Source organism: Lithobates pipiens, unplaced genomic scaffold (assembly GCF_037356315.1).
Source record: "Lithobates pipiens isolate NorthernLeopardFrog02 unplaced genomic scaffold, aLitPip1_a1.2 Scaffold_27, whole genome shotgun sequence".
Lineage (NCBI taxonomy): Eukaryota > Metazoa > Chordata > Amphibia > Anura > Ranidae > Lithobates > Lithobates pipiens.
Genome location: NW_027507788.1, coordinates 75,970,860 through 75,994,099, shown reverse-complemented (window position 1 = coordinate 75,994,099; position 23,240 = coordinate 75,970,860). Strand labels below are relative to the sequence as shown.

At 44.2% G+C, this 23,240-nt stretch overlaps 1 protein-coding gene and 1 pseudogene across 2 annotated transcripts in view; both read right to left on the bottom strand.

Moving 5' to 3' along the window:
• Positions 1–23,240, bottom strand: part of PNKP (polynucleotide kinase 3'-phosphatase) — a 603,977-nt gene that overhangs the window by 362,338 nt on the left and 218,399 nt on the right. For both annotated transcript variants that reach the window (XM_077457083.1, XM_077457082.1), the window contains exon 5: positions 13,380–13,459. In XM_077457083.1, the coding sequence (XP_077313209.1) occupies positions 13,380–13,459 (80 nt within the window). The remainder of the gene's footprint in view (positions 1–13,379; positions 13,460–23,240) is intronic.
• Positions 6,920–7,038, bottom strand: LOC143934695 (5S ribosomal RNA; annotated as a pseudogene).

Here is a 23,240-nt window from a genome sequence, read left to right as displayed (position 1 = left end):
TAACAAGCCAGGGTCAGTTAGAGAGCAGGCAGTGGCATAAGGGGTGTGAAGGTGTATGAAGGCAGGAACTGAGGATTATGTTTACCATACTTCACTAAAAATTTATTGAAGTATGGTAACGCCGAAAACAGTCGCCTATGCAGAGGCCTGGTTGGGAAGGACATTGTGCACAATAATAAGATGTGTCTCTTCTGACTCCTGCTCTGGTACACACCTTACATCTTTTTTGACGTCTTTGGCCTGTTGGTTTGGGGGGGATTTTATCGGGAAAGTGACGCTCGGAGAGTCGACTAACAACGTCTGATCGGATATTTTCTGGTGGGCCGTTTGGGAAAATAAGGGCAGTGAAAACTTCCTCCTGGTAGCCAAAGAAACGTTTGGGGTTTTGGGTGGAGTTGCGGTAAATGACATAGGAATTGTAAATGGCCAATTGAAAAAAAAAAAATTGCTACTTTTTTGTACCAATGGTATGTCCATCTTGTGACAAGATATGGTTCCATCATTTGGTCGTTGAAGTCGACTCCCCCCATGAACAAATTGTATTCGGAAATGCATTTGGGTTTCTTTACGGGGCCATTCCTTCTGGGGATTTCCACAAAGGTATCATTGTGGATAGAAGACAACATATACACATCCCTTCTGTCCCTCCACTTCACTGCCAGAACCTCCTTGTTTCTCAGACTTGCGGTTTCTCCTTTTCGCAGCTTCTTATTCACAAGACTTCTTATTCACAAGACTTATTCACAAGACTTCACAAGAAGTTATCTACATACAGGTGGTAGCCTTTATCCAATAGGGGGTATATGAGGTCCCAAACAATTTTTCCGCTGGATCCCAAGTAGTCCGGACAATTAGGGGGCTGCAGCTGGGTATCCTTCCCTTCGTAACTATGAATGAATATGTGTACCCTGTGGCTCGGTCGCATAATTTGTAGACCTTCACCCCATAGCGGGCCCTTTTGCTGGGCATAAATTGCTTCATTCTAAGCCTGCCGCTAAATTTAATAAGGGACTCATCCACACATATGTGTTGGTCTGGGGTAAACAATTTGGGGAATGTTTCTGAAAAATAATTAAGTATTGGTCGAATTTTGTAAAGCCGGTCATAATTTGGATCATTTCGTGGAAGGCACTGGGAATTGTCGCTGAAATGTAAGAACCTCAGGATCATCTAAGACCTGGTTCTGGGCATTACTGCGGAGAAGTGCGGTGAGTGGTGGAGGGGGTGGGTTGACCAGTAGGTACGCAATTGATTTTTTTTGTTGAGTCCCATATTAAAATGTGAGGCCTAAAAAAACCTTGAACTCCTCCACCGTTAGGTCTCTCCATTCGTAGGGACGGGCATAATAAGAGGTCGGATTTTGCAAAATAAATTGTTGTGCATACAGGTTGCACTGGGCCACAATTGACGACAACATATCCTCCGTAAAAATTAAATAAAAAAAATCTATTGGGGTAAAATTCTCCGTGTCCACCTGGACTCCTGGCTGGGCAGTGAAAGGGGGAACATTGGCCTCTCCTGAATTAGGAGGAAGCCACAAGGGGTTCTGAAGGGCATAGGGAAGGCCGGCATGGCTCCTAACCCTTTGGGGCTGAGATGACACCCCACTGGTACTTGGCTTTTCTTGCCGGGGCACTGCGGTGCTGGTGGACGGCACTGCCTCACTAGAACGCCTTCGTTTGATGGGCCGGATATCTTCCTCCTCGGATTCAGTCAGTGTTTCACTGCTGAGGACTGGCTCATAATTTATGTCGGCTTCAGAATCCGAATCTGAAAAGGAATCTGAAGAGGAGAGCTCCCCGTTGCTCTCGTCAGCCGTGGAAATAATTTGGTACGCCTCCTCAGCGGAAAAGACTCGTTTAGCCATGGTAGCACTGATGGGCACTGATGAGGTGGCACAGATGTGTACTGTTGAAGCAGCACAGAGGTGGCACAGATGGGCACTGATGAGTCGGCACAGATGTGCACTGATTATACAGATGGGCGCTTTTGAGGTGGCACAGATGGGCGCTTTTGAGGTGGCACAGATGGGCGCTTTTGAGGTGGCACAAATGGGCACTGATGGGTCGGTACAGATGTGCACTGATTTATTGCACAGATGTGCAGATTTATTGCACGGATGTGCACTGATGAGGCAGCAGATGGGCACAGCTGAGGCGGCAGATGGGCACAGCTGAGTCGGCACAGATGGGCACTGCTGAGTCGGCACAGATGGGCACTGCTGAGTCGGCAGATGGGCACTGATGGGTCGGCACAGATGTGCACTGATTTATTGCACAGATGTGCAGATTTATTGCAGATGTGCACTGATGAGGCAGCAGATGGGCACAGATGGGCACTGCTGAGGCGGCACAGATGGGCACTGCTGAGGCGGCACAGATGGGCACTGCTGAGGCGGCACAGATGGGCACTGCTGAGGCGGCACAGATGGGCACCAATTGGTACAGATGGACACCGATTGGCACTGGCGGTGCACAGATGGGCACTGGCAGCGCACAGATGGGGCACTGGCGGTGCACAGGTGGGGTAGAGATGGGCGCTGGCAGGGTAGATCTGGGCACTGGCGGGGTAGATCTGGGCACAGATGGCAGAAAATACTTTTTTTGTTCACTCACAGTATCTCTCTCCTCACACACTATCGCTGTGTGAGGAGACAGATTCGGCAATGGGTGATGATCTCATTTGTTTACATTTGAGATCATCACCCATTGGAGGCGGCAATCGCGCTGTAAACGGCCGCTGTGATTGGCCGTTTACAGCGATCTGTGATTGGCTGTGTCCAGGGGACACGGCCAACACAGATTTTCCCCGATGCGCGCTCCCGGGAGCGTGCGGGGAGCTCTTAAAGGGGATGACGTCAATAGACGTAGTCCCGGAATTTGAGATCCGCACTGTAGCCGTCATTTGACTATAGCGCGGATCTCAAGTGGTTAATGGACTGAGATACACCAATTGCAGCAAGAACCGACTGCGCTACTAAACTTGCTAAAGACCTATTGCTTTTAGAAAGAAATTCCAACTTTTTATCTGTTGGATCCTTTAACATCAGTGCATTATCCACCGGACATGTGAGATTCTTGCTCACTGAAGCGATTGCAGCAGTAATTGCTGGAACCCCAAATTTTCTTTCATAGAAATCCTCTTCCATAGGATAAAGAGTGGAGAATTTCTTAGCAGGATAATATTGTTTATCTGGATGTTCCCATTTAGAATACATAAGCTTAGCCATGCATTAATAGGAAAAAACATCCCCAGATGGGGGAGGTTCTAATGAACCCAATTAGAGGTGGGTTCCTCAAGAGCCTGTGCTGCAGGCAGCAAAAAGGCTGAGTAAGGGAGTACACAAGCAACCTGTCTTGTGATGCTATTCAGAAGAGGATAAATAAGTATCTTCCAAACATTTGGGAAGATCTACCCGATTCCCAGCCTCCTGCACCTCAATAAGAGGGTCCTGAGCACTCGATGGGAATCTGCTATGTTTAGCCCCATTATGGAGAGACATCATAGCATCAATCTTCTTTCCTAATTACAAATGGTAGAAAAAAACCTCTTGTATGATATATGCAGGGAAGCTTCCAGTGGAGCGCAGCACAGCACATCTTTACTCGTGATCAACACCTTAGACACTGGCGGAAAAACTGAGGACTCCCAGTAGTGGGAGGGGTTATATAGGGAGTACACTACTTGCCTTAGGGCGTGCCAGTGTCCATCACCTAACAGTGACCCTATAACCCACATAGTAAGTACTATGGCTCTGTGTCCCCTGATGTAAGAAAAAAAATAGGGTTTTCATAGTTTCATAGTTTCATAGTTAGTTAGGTTGAATAAAGACACCAGTCCATCCAGTTCAACCTGAGTGAGTATCTACAATTGTTCCTATCCCTGTACATTGCACACTCATGTCGGTCCCTGACCTCAAGGAGCCCACAATCCAAGGTCCCCATTCATATACTAGGGCCAATTTTGGACAGAAGCCAATTAACCTACCTGCATGTCTTTGGATTGCTTACCTGTAAAATCCTTTTCTTTGAAGTACATCACGGGACACAGGGCCATAGTACTTACTATGTGGGTTATAGGGCCACTGATAGGTGATGGACACTGGCACGCCCTAAAGCAAGAAGTGTACTCTCTATATAACCCCTCCCACTACTGGAAGTCCTCAGTTTTGTAGCCAAGCAATACAAGTGTATACCAAGAAGGGAGGAACCACTGTGTCACCTGATGTGCGAATTGGTACATGTCTGGAATACCCCTTCTCTGACATATCGCTAGGAAGATGTTGGGGTGAACAGACCATTCCCCCGGAAATAACTGTTGGTGACTCAAGTAGTTACTATGTGGGTTATAGGCCACTTTCAGGTGATGGACACTGGCACACCCTAAAACAGGAAGTCCACTCCCTATATAACCCCTCCCACTACTGGGAGTACCACAGTTTTTGTAGCAAAGCAATACACATGTATACTAGGAAAGCGATGCGGGACCTCTGTGTCCCATGATGTACTTCAAAGAAAAGGATTTTACAGGTACGTTGTTATAAAAATTATATTTTCTTATCGTACATCACGGGACACAGAGCCATAGTAGTTACTATGTGGGATGTCAGATAGCAAAGCCAACTGAGGGGAGGGGGAGACAACAGAAGTAGGGCAACATGAGACTAGAGGAGTTATACTGCAGCCTGCAGCACACTACGCCCAAAGGCGATATCTTCATGCCTTTTTACATTCACCTGATAAAATCTGGTAAATATATGGACTGAAGACAAAGTTGAGGCCTTGCAGATTTGAACCATGGAAGCTTGGTGATGCACCCCCCACAAAGAACTAACAGCACTTGTGGGGTGTGCTTTAATATCAAGAGAAAAGAAGGTTTTTTTTGCCATGGCAGTACCAGGGATAGTTGCTTATGCTAATCCTCTAGGTAATTCCCACCCAAAAATAAATGAAAATTGGACTATATCGGTACTATCAAAAAAAACAAATAACATTTAAAATATTATCTTATTTAATAAACATGTATAAAGAACACAAAGGACAAACATCACCCTTGTTAAAATACAGAAAATACATATCGCAATAACAGCGTCTTTAACAATTTCTCCACAAAATTGGGAATTCAAGAGCACATGGGGGTCTCCTCTACTAGTTTTGTGGTATAAAGACCGCTTCCTCCGGAGGATATCTATACAAAACATAATAATTAATACAGAGCAGTTAACGAACAACAGCAATATTTCATGAAATATTGTAATCAATAATAAATCATTATTTTGGAAATAAAAGGGAAGGAATCAGCTCACCCCGAATTCAGAAGGATGGGTTACAAACAACGTGATTCCCATATGTATTCCCCCCACGGTGGACATGGGGGATTGGCCCAATGGCCCTAGAGGAGGAAAGGAGAAAAGACTCCTAAAAGAAAAAAGTTTTTATATTTCCTTCCTACAGAAGGAGACTCTGTGGATCGAACGGCTCAATGCTACCCGCCCCCCGGGCCTGAATGAAACGATCTCCTATAAACCATTTTTGTAAAACTGTTGCAATTATGATTGTACATGTTCGCATAAGTTCCTTTTTTTTTTTTTTTTCCTTGTGAATAATTAAATTTGGCTCTTTAGAAGAAAGAGCAGCCAACTCTGATACCATTCTTGCAGAAGATATGGTTATCAGTAACTAGTTTCCTTGTCAAAAATCAAGGAAATATGTCGTATTGGCTCAAAAGGCTGTTTCTGTAATGCCAACAGGACTAAATTCAAGTCCCAAGGGTTCAGTGGTATGCGTTACGCCCTGAATAAAACTACGAGCCAAAGAGTGTGAAGCAAGTGGTCGCTGAAAAAATACAGATAAGGCAAAACCCCAGTCCTTGATAGTACTTAAGACTGGCTTTATTTCTAATACCATCTATAAAAGGCAAGGATTCTACCTATGACATATTTCCTGGGGTGCCAACTCTTGGATTCACACCAGGAGACATATGCCTTCCAGAATCTATAATATATGACTCTGGAGGCCAGGTTCCTTGCATTAGCCAGAGTAGACGCCACTGAACTTGACAGCCCACGCTTATCCAGAATGTGGGTCTCAATAGCCAAACTGTTACATTTAGCGTTTGTAAAGTAGGATGGAATACCAGACCGTGTGAGAGAAGGTCTGTTCGTGGCAGTAGGGACCATGGGTCCCCCTACTGCCATCTTTACGATCTCTGCATACCAAGATTTCCTGGGCCACAAGAACCCCCAACTTTCCTTCCTGCTAGATCTTGCGAAGATGTCATGGATGCAGGCAGAATAGGAGGAAATGCATAAATCTGTGAGAACCGATTCCACAGGAATAGCAAGGCATCTGTTCCGCATGCTAGCGGATTGTTTGTTCTTGACACAAAGCTGTAGATTTCTTTGTTAAACCTGGATGCAAGCAAATGTACGTCTGGGATCCCCATCTTTGACATATTGACATGAAGATAACGGTGTGACGGAACCATTCTCCTAGGAACAACTGCTGGCGACTCAAGTAGCCTGCCAATTTTCTATTCCTAGAATGAAGACTGCCAATAGGCAAAGTACATTGTTTTGTGCCCAAGATAGGATATGATTCACCTTTCTCTGGGCCACATGACTTCTTGTGCCCCCTTGGTGATTGATATAGGCCATTGCTGTGGAATTGTTGGATTGAATCCTGGCAGGACAATTCCGTAAACGAAACATTCAGGCCCTTAGGACCAAGTGCTCTGTCTGAATGTTAATGGGCAAGACCATTTCTGATCTCGGCCACTTCTCTTGGGCAGTTACCTCTTCAAGGACTGCTCCCCAAACCAAAAAAAGGTTGGCATTTGTTGTTACCACTGCCCAGGTAACTGATTTTTCCCCTTTGCAGATTTTTGGTTATTAACCATAAACTGAGGCTCCGGTGAACCCAGCCTATAGCACCTGGTATTTCCAGGCGGTCTCCCATCCAGGCATTAACCAGGCCTGACCCTGCTTAACCTCCAAGATCCAATGAGATCGGGGGCTTCCAGGGTGATGTGGCCATAGGCTTTGGAGTCAGACACATTGGGAATCTAGAGCTTGAACCCTTTGTTCAGGATACTGTTTTGCAGCAGTCTCGAATGAAACTACCATCTTTCCCAACAACCTCATGTAAAGCTGAATAGAAGAATTCATCTTGTTTCGACCACCTGAATCAGATCCTTTTATGGCGCTGATCTTTGCCTGGGGCAAGAATACCCTTTTCTGGGTGTATCTATGATCAGACCCAAGTATTTTAGCCTTCTTCATGGTTCTAAAGAGGAATTCCTCTAGGTTGAGAATCCAACCTAGATATTCTAGGTAGTTGAATGTGGTGACCATACTTTGGTCTAAGTGGGCTACCGGCTGGTCTATCAAGAACAGATCGTCTAGGTAAACCATAATCGTTATACCTTGGGCCCTTAATCTGGCTAGAAGAGGGCGCAGAACCTTTGTAAACACTCGAGGTGCAGTAGCTAGACCGAAAAGCACATTGAAAATTAAAATTTTGCACCTTGAAAAGTAGATTTTACTAGTGAGTGAGGAAGTGGGTACATGGAGGCATGCATCTTTGATGTCGATTGACGCCAGCTCTCCTCCTTGTAGGATGGAGATAACTGATTGGATTGACTTCATGCGAAAAAAGAGTGGTTATATTCAGGAATTGAATTTAGATTTTTGAGATCCAGAATATCCATTCTGTTTTGAAAAAAAAGGTTTGAACCAAACCCCAACCTCTGCACTTACATGGGGACCACCATGATAATTTTTTGCCAAAAGATGGTCCAATGCTTGAGAGAAACCTCTTTTTCTCTGGATCCTTAGGAACGTTTGATCTGAGAAAACGAGGAACAATCTGAACTCAAGTTTGTACCTTGAAGCTATTGAGGAAGTCCCCCATCTGTCTTGAAACTCTTCCTGCCAGATCCTTGAGAACTGCAGAAGAATTCCCGCTATTCGAGCGAGAGGGGGCACCTCCTCATAAGGAGGCTTCAGTATTTTGTAGGTTTCCTCCCCCAAGACCTCTTATCCCTGGGGTTGACCCTGAGGATTACCTTTTGAACTTGACGGTGGAGGCCGTTGAGACTCCTTGGAGTTTTTAAAATACATTTACTCCTTTTCTTAAATGACTCGGGGGTACTAGAATTTTACACTAGAAAATTCTAGTACCCCTTTCTAGAAAAAAATTTCCACTAGAATTTCTTTGGATGTATTACCCAAATCATCCCCAAATAGCTACCACAAAAGGAAGAAGCCATGAACTTCTTGCATGGTGCTTAGCGAAGGGTGCAAGGCCTGAAGGATAGAATCTCTCATAGCATGTATTGCAAACATAAAGCTGCTAGTAACTTGCCAGATCCTGAGCCTGCTGAGCAGGATAACCTTGAACACCTGTGTAAACTGGTCTCTCAACGATTAACCAATTACTATCAGTGCAGGCTGAGACACTCAATCTGCCAGAGAAAAAAGTTGTTTTTTTTCTTTGTTTTTTATTAATAATAATAGGAATTCCAACTATTTATCCGTTGGATCCCTAAGCATTTGAGCATTGCCTACCAGAAAAGTCAAACTCTTATTCCCAAAGCATATAGCAGCATTAATTGCTGGTAAAGACCACATTTAGTGAATCTTCTTCAAAGTAGAATAAAGTGTGAAAAAACTTTTTAGGAGGGAAAAAATGCTTATCTGGGTGATCCCACTCAGATACAAAAAGCTTTTCCAGCAATGAATGGAGAAGAAAGGCATGCACAGCTTGAGGAGGCTTTAGCGAACCCAAACACTAAGTTAAGGGTACATAAATGTGGAGAGGACCATTCAACAAGAAATTGCACCTCTTACAGATCTTACAGATTGTGAAAGCTGATCCACCCGTAATTGATACCTCAGAAGAGGAGTCATTAACCTCACCACAGACTCCTGATGGAATGCATCTTCTCCCGTCCCTAGTTCCTCAGTTTGAGGGTCCTGGGTAATGGAAGAGAAGCTGTCGCATTTTGTCCCACACTAGAATTCGATTAAAGCCGATATCCTTTTTTCTTTTTTTTTCTTCAATCCTATCATGGCTGAGGAAAAAAAATAAGTTTTTAGTAGGGCTGTGGAAATTAAAGATGAATTCCTTGATTAATCGATGAATTTTGTTGATAGATCAAAATTATTTTGATCGGTACCCACCTCTCCGCCAGCTTTCGGTTCTTCAGGGAGTTCCGGAGATCCAGTGACAATACGGACATCTACGTCACTGGACTCCCCCCCCCCTTCCCCAAGTGCCTCTATCTGCTAATGAAGGGAAGGGGTGAGGAGTCTGGTGATGCCGATTGAACGTAATGTGTATGGGGGAGGAGCCACGCATGACATCACCCACTACTGCCCTACGGAACTAACACGATTGCTGGCTTTACATGCTGCGTTTTTATCATCTTTATGGGAGTAGTTTGTGTTTGAACACAAAAATTAAATCTTATACTTAAGCGGTGAGCACTTAGATCTTTTCTTTCTACCCATGACCTGGCGTCCTTGCTGAGATCTAAGGAGACGTAAGAGAAGTTTATGGTCCATGTTAATCATTTTTATACCCGCTTGCATGACCACCTGTTTGCACAGGGGTCCATGCCATAAGGTGAGAGTGATTAGTTAGACCGGAGGTGGAGGGATTGTCACGCTACTGTGGAAAAAAAAAATGACTTACGTCAGTGCTACAGGTTGAATTTAAAACGTATTTGTGTGAACTGTGAAGTTAAGTCATGGATTGTGGAAACTAAATAGTGTTGGGTGATTGTATATAGTGTATACCACATTTACCACTGACTAATGCAGAGCTGCAATGCAAGGAGATCAGCTAAAAGTAGTTGGATCTGTATGTGCATTATAATTAATCTAAATTAGTGATTAATAGATTTAAAAAAAAAAAGATTAATCGAACACGAAAATTTTAATCAGCAACAGCCCTACTTTTTAGTAATATAAACAGGGGCTGCAGTGTTGAAAACAGCTGCAAACATTTCATGGCCCCGATGCTCACTCGGACCAGTTACCCCTTCTCAAGAGAGGATGCCATTGTAGAGATGAGTAAGCTTTTCCAGAGCTTGAGGGAGATCCTTTTTGAGGGTGTTTCAACCCCCCCCTTCTGACCTTAGCCCGATGCACAAAAGCAGAAGTAATATCAGAAGAAATCACATCCACTGCTTGAGCAATAGTTCAGCCACTGCTGCTGCCATTAATGCTCAGCCTGATGCAAATAGTAAATGTGTCAAATAGCAAATGCCTGTGTCACCTCTTTCATGCCTCTCTTTGCTCTTGTGTCCCTCCAACAACATGCAGCCAGCATAAATGAAGCTTTTACAACACACTGCTGCTCTGGCATTGGAGGACGCCAACGCTGCACCCTGCCCCCCTCCATCGCGCCCCCTTTTCTCTTTAAAAAAAAAAATGTTTTCCTGCGTGAGCACGGACCTCCAATCTGCCGGGATTGGCTTGTGTGGGAGGGATGGCAAGGGGAAGACCTGAAAGCCACCGCGCTAGGGGCAATGAAAGAAAAAATGGCATTGGTGATCATTCTTTAACACTCTCCTAATGTTCAGCCTCGTGAAGAGGGGGAGAGTTCAGCCCAGGTGGGGGGATGTCTGGTGAAGCAAATTCCCCCCCCCCGAACTTACCGGAGCTCTGCGTGCTAGCCAAAGGAAAAAAACTTGCTGCGCCTGCAGCATGATCTCTGAGCAAAGCATGAGAAGGTATGTGCTCCATACAGCCCCTAGTGGTGACTCTTAGGCTTGACAACATTTTACTTTTTAAAGGAGACATTTCATAAGAAAATTTTAAAAATGTCTTAGAAAAAACTCCACTTACCTTTCCTGCCACAGAGTTTTCTGTGGTAAAAACCAATAGACCCAATCTTCACCCTTTCACAGTGGATTCCGTTAACAAACCTTCAGGAATTGGGGACCCTCGGGGAACCCACAATCCTGGCCCTGTAATAGCACCCCGCCAGTAAAACTTTATGGCTCTAAAATAACAAAGTACTGGATCCCGGGGTCCAGATCTCTAAAAAGAGTGTTACAGGTAAAACCTTGTTTGAGCTCAGCACAGCACATCTTTACTCGTGACCAACACCTTAAACATTGGCGAAAAAACGGAGGTATTCCCAGTAGTGAGAGGGGTTATATAGGGAGTGGACTTCCCGTCTTAGGGTGTACCAGTGTCCATCAACTGAATGTGGCCTATAACCCACATAGTAACTACTATGGCTGTGTGGCCTGTGATGTACGATGAGAAATAAAGGCAGATACTTATCCATCATGCCATACCTTCAGGGAAATGTGCGATTGGCTCCAAATTTATTCTCCAGCAGGACAACAACCCAAAACATACAGCCAATGTCATTAAAAACAATCTTCAGCATAAAGAACAACAAGGAGTCCTGGAAATGATGGTTTGGCACCCACAGAGCCCTGATCTCAACATTATCAGGTCTGTGTGGGATTACATGAAGAGACAGGAGGATGTGAGGCAGCCTACATCCACAGCCTAAAATATCTGTTTGTGTATATATACATGTAGATCAGTTAGGGAGCAGGGGCCCAAACCTGGAGTTGGGCTTTAACCGGTTCACAACCAGCGCACGCCGGCAGAATGGCACGGCTGGGCAAATGGGCGTACCTGTACGTCCCTTTAAATCTGCCACCGTGCCATCGCGTGTGCGCCACCGGACTTGATCGCCACCGGACTCGAAGAACGGGGGAGATGCTAATGTAAGCAAGCATCTCCCCATTCTGCCTAGTGACAGTGTCACTGATCTCTGCTCCCTGTGATCAGGAGCAGAGATCAGTGACGTGTCACACGTAGCCACGCCCCCCCACAGTTAGAAACATGCCCCAGGACACACTTAATCCTTAGCCTGCCCCATAGTGGTTAACCCTTTCACTGCCTGTGTTATTTACACAGGAATCGGTGCAGTTGTATAGCACTGATTGCTGTATAAATGACAGTGGTCCCAAAAATTTGTCAAAAATGTCTGATGTGTCTGCCATAATGTCGCAGTCATGATAAAAATCGCTGATCGCCGACATTACTAGTAAAAAAAATTAATAAAAATGCCATAAATCTATCCCCTATTGTAACTGCTATAACTTTTGCGCAAACAAAACACTTATTGTGATTTTTTTTTTTTTTTACCAAAAATATGTAGAAGAATACGTATCGTCCTAAACTGAGGAAAAACATTTTTTTTATATATTTTTAGGGGATATTATAACAAAATGTAAAAAATATTTTTTTTTCAAAATTGTCACTCTTTTTTTGTTTATAGCGAAAAAATAAAAACCGCAGAGACGATCAAGCAACACCAAAAGAAAGCTGTATTTGTGGGAATAAAGGACATCAATTTCGATTGGGAGCCACGTCGCACGACCGCGCAATTGTCAGTTAAAGTGACGCAGTGCTGGATCGAGTGCTCTGGTCAGGAAGGGGGTAAAATGTGCCGGGGCTGAAGCGGTTAAATGATCACCAAGTTAAATTTGACATGCATAAAAATAGGATTTTTGAATTGACCTTAAAAAATTTTTCTCTAACTTAATTGGGGGACACAGCTCTGATCATTAAATAATGTCACCTCCTGGTGGCCAAACCCTCCAGACTGCTAGGGATGATAAATGTTTAACAAAGCCGTACAAACTTCAATACAGACAACTGAGGTGTGAGAGATGCATCTGTCAATTAACTTAGAAAACAGGATTTTAAAGAGTGCAAAAATCCTTATTCAGATGTACTGCAGGGGCAGCTCCAAATTAAATGGTCAGTATTGCAGCCCAAGTTGCTTTTTTTTTTTTTCCCCCCACTGGCTGAAAGCCTATTTTATCATTGGTAAAAATGGTCCAGATTCAAGCTTTAAAGCAGTTCTCCACCCTAAAGTGGAAGTTCCGCTCATCTGTTCCCTCCCACCCTCCGGTGCCACAACCGCCACCTTTCAGGGGGGAGGGGGGTGCAGTTACCTGGATAATCCAGGTATCTGCACCCACTTCCGGGACAGACCGCCGCAGATGCCCTGCCCCCCCCCCCCCCCCGGTTGTGTTCTGGGAAACACACAGTTCCCAGGACACAGCGGGGACCAGCAGAGACGCGCAGCGCGACTCGCGCATGCGCAGTAGGGAACCGGGCAGTGAAGCCGCAGTGCTTCACTTCCCGATTCCCTGACAGAGGATGGCGGCGGGGCAGCAGAGAGACGAGTGATCGCTCGTCATCTGCTGCCGACTTCGCTGGACCCTGGGACAGGTAAGTGCCAATTTATTAAAAGTATTTATTGCAGCTGCTGGCTTTTAATATTTTTTTTTTAAGGTGCAGAACCGCTTTAAGTATCAAATATGATGAATTGTGTTACCTCCAGTCATCAGCATTAGTAGGGAAGACTTTTCCTGACTTTGTTGTGATAATTGTTCCATCGATGTCAAATCCAGCAATCTGAAAATGAAAGATGATTAATAAATAATACTCTCTGTGTGCAGAACCTGCTTCAAATGTTGGCAAATGACTGAGGTGCTTTGTTTTGTTCTTTTAGTAAAAACAGAAAAACCTTTGATTTCATTTTGAACTAGTGATGCACTGGAATTTCGGCTGCCAAAAATTATCGGCCAAAAAGATGCTAACAATGGCTACCGAAAACACCCACGATTTTGCTGCGATTTTACCGTGCTTATGGTTGGTTTTTCATAGATCACGGGACTCAAAAAATGCATCAAAAACACAACACGTGCATTTTTGATGCAATCTTGCTGCATTTTTAATGCATTTCAATTGGGAGGACCAAATATGCATCAAAAATGCAGCAAGCAGGATTTTTAACACTGCTTCAAAAGGTGTCGATAATGGCCGGCAAATTCATATTCATTTAAATTCATGATATTAAATTAAAAAGTTGAATACAATACAATTATTTATAAAAATTTATAGATTTTTTAAACTGTCAATTTTAGTTTTGACATCCTGAAATTTCAGTTTTGGAACCGGAATTTCCATTTCGATGCACCGCTATTTTGAACTATTCTACTTTTAGGGCCTAATGGTACCTATACTTCTGAACATTTGTTTGCAGAATAGGACTTTCTCACATACGTACATACAATGCACATATTATGGAGGAAAAAGATAAACCGTGCTTGGGTGAAAACAGTGAAAAACAAACTAACAATGTGTAGTATAGGCAGCAGCAATAAATGTGATACAAACACCTGACAATAATGCAAAAATACAAAAAGCTGCGCCAACCCTCTAACCAATTCTAAAAAAGGAATAAAATTCTATATAAATAAAATATACATAATTAATATGTAAATAGTTAATACAATCCAAACATTTCAAGTGCATAAAAATCAGAAAATACATAAAAAAATTCAAAAAAATCCGTTCATAGAAAATTCATGAATAAGTCCATATGATCGGCAATTATATTCTTAAATGGAGACACCACAGTGATTGAACACACTGAAATGCGCACAAGTGCCCGTCACCATATAGTGAGTGCGCTTACCAGAGGGTATATAAGTTGGAGCGTTATAATCAGATCGTAGATCACGCCAAAATAATCCTCCTTATAATGGGTCAGCTCTCCACATTACAACAGCATTCCTATGAGAATATTCTATTCCATGATCCCAAAAATGGTACTCAGTGACTTCACTGCTGTGGGTCGGCTGGCACCTGTTGTTCCACTAGCTTGTTTTCAGCTCTGCTGCACTCTGCAGCTATGGGGTGCACATATTATGCCATCTATATATGGCAGTATAGGTAATGATGCGAAACTCTCTGACGGGGGGCACAAAAAATAAGGTTTACTGAACTATAAAATCATTTTTCTTTGAGTACACAGGCTTTCAATAATCACAATTGGTTATATGCTGCCACCTTCAGGTGAGGACACTGGCAAACAAAGTTTACAGTTCATATAATCCCTCTTAATCCAAACAAGCCCCAGTTTTTTAGCAAGCAATAGAAGGATTTTTCTTTACGGGTAAGAAAAACAGAATGACACTAAGCAATACAATTGTGGGGTGGATAACACATAATAAAATGGCAACAGGGCCAAAATAAAGGAATCCGATTCCCAAAGAGCAGCTTGAAAGTGGTTGTTAACCCTTACAACACACTTTGACCTACATGTAAGCCTAGATTAAGGCTTACCTGTAGGTCCAAGAAATATCTCCTAAACCTACATGGTTTAGGAGATATTTGCCGAAAGACAGGCACTGCTGTCTATGGCGCATGCACTGTAGACAGCGGCGTGCAGGCGCACTGAGCGGGCCACGGTCAACGGCGACATGGCGCGAGTGGCGGCTCCCGTGTGCATGCGCAGGAGTGACGTCATTGCGGCTTCGCCGAATGACAGCGGCGGAGCAGTGAGACCCACCGAGAAGATGGATACGTCGGACTACAGGGGACAGCGGTGACTTCACTGGCTCCCGTGTCAGGTAAGTGACACAATGGACTACTATGCAATGCATAGTAGTCTATTATGCTTTACCTTTGCAGGGAATGAAAGAGGAAGTAAACCCATCAGGGTTTACTTCCTCTTGAAGCACCTTATTACTGAAGCTGGCTGAACATCCACCTGGTAAAACTTAAACATATGAGCAGAGGACCAGGAGGTAACCATGAAAATCTGAGAAACAGACACCCGGTGCTGAAAAGCCCAAGAGGTACCCACTGAATAAGTAAAATGAACCTAGACAGGAAATGAAGAACTGAATGAATGAAATACTTGTATAGCGCACAATACGAACTGAATCGCCTCTAGGCACTGGGAACTCCTATCTTTCAAATCATATGCCTTAGATATAACCTGCCTAAGTCACTCAGAAATAGTGGCATGAGACGCAGGACACCGCTTGAGGGAGCAGGCAGGACAAAAAGAGAATTTGAGTTCTGAGTTGGAATCAGTAGCCAAGAGGTAAACCCACACTTTGTGCACCCCATCGAAGCAGTATGGAAAAATCTTTTTGGGATGCTTTGGAGCTGGACAAAGAGAAGGAAGGGCAATGTACTGATTAAGCTGAAGGGAGAAACCCACTTGGGAAGAAAGGAGGCCTGAGGCCTTAACACCATCTTGTCCCTGTAAAAAACAATAAATGGTTCTTTGCAACATAAGGCAGTCAGTTCCAACACCTGTCTCACTAGCATGACAAACATGAAAAAAAAAAAAAACGTTCCTTATGGTCAGGCAGGGGAATACACCATATTGTCTCAAAGGGAGACTTCCATAGAGAAGAAAAGACCAGACTAAGATCTTAAGCTAAGACTGGTGAAAGAACAGGGTATGCTATGTGAGCTACATCCTGAACAAAGGCCTTTACCAGCAAATTAGCGGTCACCGAAAAGGAAAAACTAAGGCCAAAACTTGGTTCTTCAGGGTGCTCAAGGCCAAGTGTTGATCAGCCTAGACTTGAGAAAGGACAAACACATATTAGCACACATCCCACTGAGTGCTGCCTAGCATAAAACCTACATTCCTTACACCATACAAAGTAAGCCTTCTAAGTGCAATGGTAGTACTTCTGAGAGGTCTTGGGCTTCATCAAGGTGGTGGACATAAAGCTGGGTGGCAGATTGCCTATTGAGGCAGCAGGTTGAGTCAGCCAAGAGCTGCTCACGGAATGTTTCTCAGAAGCGAGAGAATTCCAAGTTCCAAGTAATTCTGCGCCAACTGGCCCAGACTTGATGCCTTTACAAACTTGATGCCTTCCTCAATCTTGGTGTGCAACCAAAAGAAGATTCTGTAGCAGACAGGAGATGTATATTCATAAGTTGGACTTTATGGACTTGTGTCTTTATTCAACCTCACCTACTATGCGACTATAAACAGCTGGAGCTAAACCCACAGCGTCAGCAGTCATCCCTGATTCTGTCCAGTTTCTCCCAACAGTGACAGATGTCCCAGAACATTTGAGGGTGAAGAGATCTGAGGTGCTGAAGACTAAGAAAGTCCATCTGCCAATTGACTACCCTGAAGCTGGTCAGTCCAACACAGCAGGGAAAGGGTAATCTTGATGAAGAGTCTGGTCTCCCTTGACGGCCATGTCCCTTTGACTGTTTTCATTCCATGGAGTCCTCCCACCCCAAGCTGGCAGTCATTGTGTGATCCATCCAGGTTAACGGAATAAAGGACTTACCGGATTCAGCACAGGACTGGTCAGCCAACTATGAGGGAAAAAAATTGCACTTTATGTAATGGCCATGCCAAATCATTTGGCAGCAGCCCAGGGACATCAGCCTAGGGAACTCATACCTCCCACCCCTGTGTGCACAAGTAAGGGATCCAGGGTCTAGCTACAATCCCCAGCAAATGCAGTTGGAAGGAAGTGGAAGTGATAAGGTAGTTTGGGGGTCCATACAGAGGAAAGCACCGACTCTTTTCTAGGATAGAACCTAGTAGTTGAAGTCTCCCCGTTTCACCTGTTACAGGAGGGCATACCCCTCTCCACAGGAGTCTTCAGAGACCGAGTCACACTGATGCAGACTGCCACTGCTCTGGACCTGTATGGCTCCCTTCAGCTAACTGCACCTCACTATACTACTGTACCAAGGGTGTGTCACAAAGGAAGTGTCCAGTGCCAGAGGCAACATGACAGAATGGCCCTGCATCTTTGGTGTGGCAGGTTCTGGGCAGTTTCCAGAGGCGCTGCTGAGGGGTTGCGGATTCAGAAGCTGTAAGGATTAACTGCGGTAGCGGGTGCCGGTAGGTAGTGAAAGGACTTCCCTGTGTTAATAGTAGAAATCAGGATTAAACACCAGAGACCTGCCCGCCATAGAGAGAGGCCGTCCATCACCTGAGAACACAGCAAAGAGAGAGAGAAAGCAAAGTTAGCAAAAACTGATGATCGCTTGGAGAGAGAGAGAGAGAGAGAGAGAGAGAGAGAGAGAGTGTGTGAGTGTGTGTGTGAGTGTGTGTGAGTGTGTGTGTGTGTGTGTGTGAGTGTGTGTGTGAGTGTGTGTGTGTGTGTGTGTGTGTGTGTGTGTGTGTGTGTGTGTGTGTAGGAGGGGGTTATATGGACTGTCCTAATGGCTTTGTTTGCCATTGTCCTAATTTGAAGGTGGCAGCACATAATCCATGATCTTGATTAATGGATCAATAATGACATGCACAATACGATTAGAAAAAAAGAATTTATTGTACTCGCAAAATCATTTTTTTCTAGTAAATAATTTGAGACACAGTCAGTCAGTATTGATGGGTATAGCTGCCAATTTAATGGCTATAACGTGGCATGTACTGACAAGTATAGAAGTAGAAGTGGTAGTAACAGAAGAAAAACTTCCTAAGAAAACATTTTGTCGGGGACAACGGGTCATAAAAAACAACAATAAACACGAGAGTAAAGAATGTCCCTTAATAAAACAGTGGAAAAAGGAAAGTACAAAGTCTTTTTCTTCTCCCAGCAGTCACTGGGTGACCTGATTAGTTGCTCTTCTATTGATGGAGTGTCCTAAAACAATCCCAGAGCTGTGTATAAACCAGTGCCAAGGGGACCCCTCAAGGATCATGGACTTGCATCCAAAACTAGAATCTGAAGATCAAAAATCAAAGAACACGCAACTGCCTCATATATATAGTGAGGGAAAAAGGTATTTGATCCCCTGCTGATTTTTTTACATGGTAGGTTTATTTTAACAGTGAGAGACAGAACAAAAAAAAAATATCCACGTAAAACACATTTCAAAAAAGTTCTAAATTGATTTGCATTTTAATGAGTGAAATAATAGGATTTTTTGTACTCACCGTAAAATCCTTTTCTCACCGACCCACACAGCTCCTCTCTTAGCCATTGGGTTGTTATGCCTACCTTTAGGAGAAGGCTAGGCATTACTTGTTATGCAACACTCAGAACTTTTCAGTTCTGCCCAGGGGGCGGTCCGTTGGGCAACAACCCTCCAGCCTGCCATGCAGTCATCAGTACGTCAACAAGCAGTATAACGTAAAGAGAAAAAGGAGGGGCGGGTGCTGTGTCGATCAGTGAATTACAGAGAAAAGGATTTTACGGAGTACAAAAAAATCCTATTTCCTCTTATATTCACCGACCGGCACAGCTCCTCTCTTAGCCATTGGGACGTCCCCAAGCAGTGCCAAACGAGGGGTAGGAAAACAGCATAGAAAACTTCATCCACTATGGCAAGTGGGAACTAGTGAAACTTTACCCACAAAAAACAACAGTGCATGGAAGAATCCACCACAAACCAGGGTACCCTCAACAGGAGTGACTACCCACAACCGCACCAAAACTGCGGAATGTAAAGCAACCGTGCATTAACTTAACGGTAACGCGTTTTTATAGAGAAAAAAAAACAGGAAAAAATTAAATATATTGCATATTCAATTGCAACTATACGGCTGCCTGCAAACCTCTGCTGCCAAAACAGGCATCAGCCGATGCACTGACGTCTACCTTGTAGAACTTGGTAAAAATGTGGACAGACAACCAGGTCGCAGCTTTACACACTTGAGTGACAGATGCTTGATGTCGGAAGGCCCAAGACGTTCCGATTGCCCTTGTGGAGTGGGCCATGACCGGAAAGGGGGGCGCATGCCCCTTCAAGGCGTAGGCCTGCACTACAATCTGTCTGATCCACCTGGAAATGGTGGTCGATGAGACCGCCATGCCTTTCTTTGGAATATGAAGGAGAAGGGATCTCACTGCTCCAGGAGCACACATGCAGGCTGTAAGCTGTCTCTTCGGCTGGGAAACCACAGGTGTTGACTATTACCACTAGCAACAGACGAAAAACAAGCTCGAGACTGCCGTACTCTTCAGTAGACCACTTTCTTTTATTAGAAAATCACATAACAGCTCAACAAACATAGCGAACAAGGAAAAATTGCTGAGGTTCGCATTAGCTGTAGTGCTTATTCATAGCAAACAATCACAGCACAAAAAGTTTATTAAGTACCATCTCTAATTGAATAATTAAAATGATTGGTTAAGTGATTAAAATAATCAAATATTTGAACTAATTGAAACCCCCATGATAACAAAATGAAAATTAAGTGAATGAATAAACACAGTTTTTATAAGACATTGGTGAATATCATTTTGAAACAAAAATAAAGGTGGTAATACTCAATGATAGATAATAAAAAATGAAAAAAATATGTAAATGGGTGGAAATACACGTGACCAGATGTGATTGTGTGAGAAATGAACAATGTAAAGACTTATCAAAATATATTTAAAAAAGTGAAGGTATAAATAAAAAAAGTATAAAAAAAAAAAAGGTATAAATAAAAAAATTCCATATTATAATAAATTATTGAAAAAAGACCAAAAGGGTGAATTTGTTAGCTTGGCTGGGTGTAAAGAAAAAATTATATATAGTGATGAAGTGTCCATGAATGAGTGAATAGATGAATGGTGTAAATGATTAGAGATATTCATGTTACATGCATAAACACCTCATTAAATAAATGAATGCATGGGTAAAAACATAAATAAATATATAAATACCCTTGTCCATGTGTAAATCTTGCTGTGAAACAATTTTACACACATAAACATGTGTATATACCGTATTTATCAGCGTATAACACGCACTTTTTCCCCCTTAAAATCGGGGGAAAGTCATGGGTGCGTGTTATACGCCGATCCCCACTGTCTGTGAGTCTAAAATACTGAGCGCCGCCGAAAAAGACTGAGCGTCGCCGAAAAAGACAGAGCCGACTGCTCGGCTCCACTCGTGGTCCCGCCTCCCTGCTGTTTCCGGAGCAAGCGCTGCCGAAAAAGACCGAGCCCGACTGTACTGTGTACTCGGCTCGGCTTGCAGTCCCTCCCATACTGGGCGGGACTGCGAGCGGAGCCAAGCCGAATACACAGTACAGTTGGCTCGGTCTTTTTCATCAGCGCTCGCTCCAGAAACAGCAGGGAGGCGGGACTACAAGTGGAGCCGAGCAGTCGGCTCGGTCTTTTTCGGCGGCGCTCGCTCGGTCTGTCTCGGCGGCGGGAAATTTAAACATGGGCAAGGCTGCAAATGACACTGGCAAGCTGCAAATGACACTCTGCAAGGCTGCAAACGGCGCTGGGCAAGCTGCAAATGACACTGGCAAGGCTGCAAACGGCGCTAGGCAAGCTGCAAATGACACTCTGCAAGGCTGCAAACAGCACTGGGCAAGCTGCAAATGACACTGATTATTCAGCTTTTTTCCTTAAAATGCCCTCCTAAACTTGGGGTTCGTGTTATACGCCGGTGCGTGTAATACCCCGATAAATACGGTAAAGGACAAACCACTTAATATTTTACCAATGTGAAAAAAGGACTATAATCCTCCTTGCATGTTTCATCGCATGTGTCCATAAAGCTTGTGTAGAAGAATGTATACATTCTATTATACCATAACGTCATAAGACCATAGTCCGTTCATGAACATATGGACACACACGCATGTGTACATGCAGGTAAATTAAAGTCATTCTTCCCCATAATGTTAATTTTCTCATAGGAATTTTTTCTTATTTTATAGAACCCTTTTTTTTATATATTGATTTTAAAATATTCATAAAATATAGACATCATGTAAAAATTCATGATATGAATATAAATTCAAGTCTCAACAGCAGAACTCCTGGTGACCTAGCTATCATAGAATAAAATAGATTAAAATAAACAACCCCAAATACTAATGTTAATATTGGCGCAGAAGGATTAGGCCTCATGCACACGAGACGCAGTTAAACGCGCGTTCAGATGCAGTTGGACAGTTTTTTCAACTGCCCCTGAACTCATTCAATGTTATCCTATGTGTCCATGCACACAGTCTCTTTTTTTTCCGTTTTTATGCAGTTGCGTTTAATCTCGTTTTTCCAGAAGCAAAAAAATGCGTTCAGAAGCAAAAATTTCCACGTTTCAGACGCAAAACGCGGCAAAACGCCGCTACCGCGTTTAGCCGCGTTTGCGTTTATATGCGTTTTTAAAGGTGACCTTTTTTTTACATTAAAAATCTCAAAAATTATTGCAAATGATGAAAAACCATTAGAAAAATATTTTAAACAATTGCAATTGCAAGTGGACAATCCACAACTTGTGGCAAGTGACATGGCAGGTGGCAAGTGACGTGGCAGGTGGCAAGTGACGTGGCAAGTGGACAATCCACAACTTGTGGCAAGTGACATGGCAGGTGGCAAGTGATGTGGCAAGTGGACAATCCACAACTTGTGGCAAGTGACGTGGCAGGTGAAGTGGCAAGTGACGTGGAAAGTGGACAATCCACAACTTGTGGCAGGTGACGCGGCAAGTGACCTGGCAGGTGACGCGGCAAGTGACCTGGCAGGTGACGTGGCAAGTGGAAAATCAACAACTTGTGGCAGGTGACTGGCATGTGACGTGGCAAGTGGACAATCCATAACTTGTGGCAGGTGACGTGGCAAGTGACGTGGCAAGTGGACAATCCACTTGTGGCAGGGGACGTGGCAAGTGACGTGGCAAGTCGACAATCCACTTGTGGCAGGGGATGTGGCAAGTGACGTGGCGAGTGGACAATCCACAACTTGTGGCAGGTGACGTGGCAAGTGGACAATCCAAAACTCGTGGCAGGTGATGTGGCAAGTGATGTGGCAAGTGGACAATCCACTTGTGGCAGGGGACGTGGCAGGGGACGTGGCAAGGGACGTGGCAAGGGACGTGGCAAGTGGACAATCCACAACTTGTGGCAGGTGACGTGGCAGGTGACGTGGAAAGTGATGTGGCAAGTGGACAATCCACAGCTTGTGGCAGGTGGCATGGCAGATGACGTGGAAAGTGGACAATCCACATCTCGTGGCAAGTGACGTGGCAGGTGATGTGGCAAGTGACGTGGCAAGTGGACAATCTACAACTTGTGGCAGGTGATGTGGCAAGTGATGTGGCAAGTGATGTGGCAGGTGATGTGACAAGTGGACAATCCACATCTTGTGGCAAGTGACGTGGCAGCTGACGTGGCAAGTGACGTGGCAAGTGGACAATCCAAAACTTGTGGCAGGTGACGTGGCAAGTGGACAATCCACAGCTTGTGGCAAGTGACATGGCAGGTGGCAAGTGATGTGGCAAGTGGACAATCCACAACTTGTGGCAAGTGACGTGGCAAGTGACGTGGCAAGTGGACAATCTACTACTTGTGGCAGGTGATGTGGCTGGTGACGTGGCAAGTGGACAATCCACAGCTTGTGGCAGGTGGCATGGCAGATGACGTGGAAAGTGGACAATCCACATCTCGTGGCAGGTGACGTGG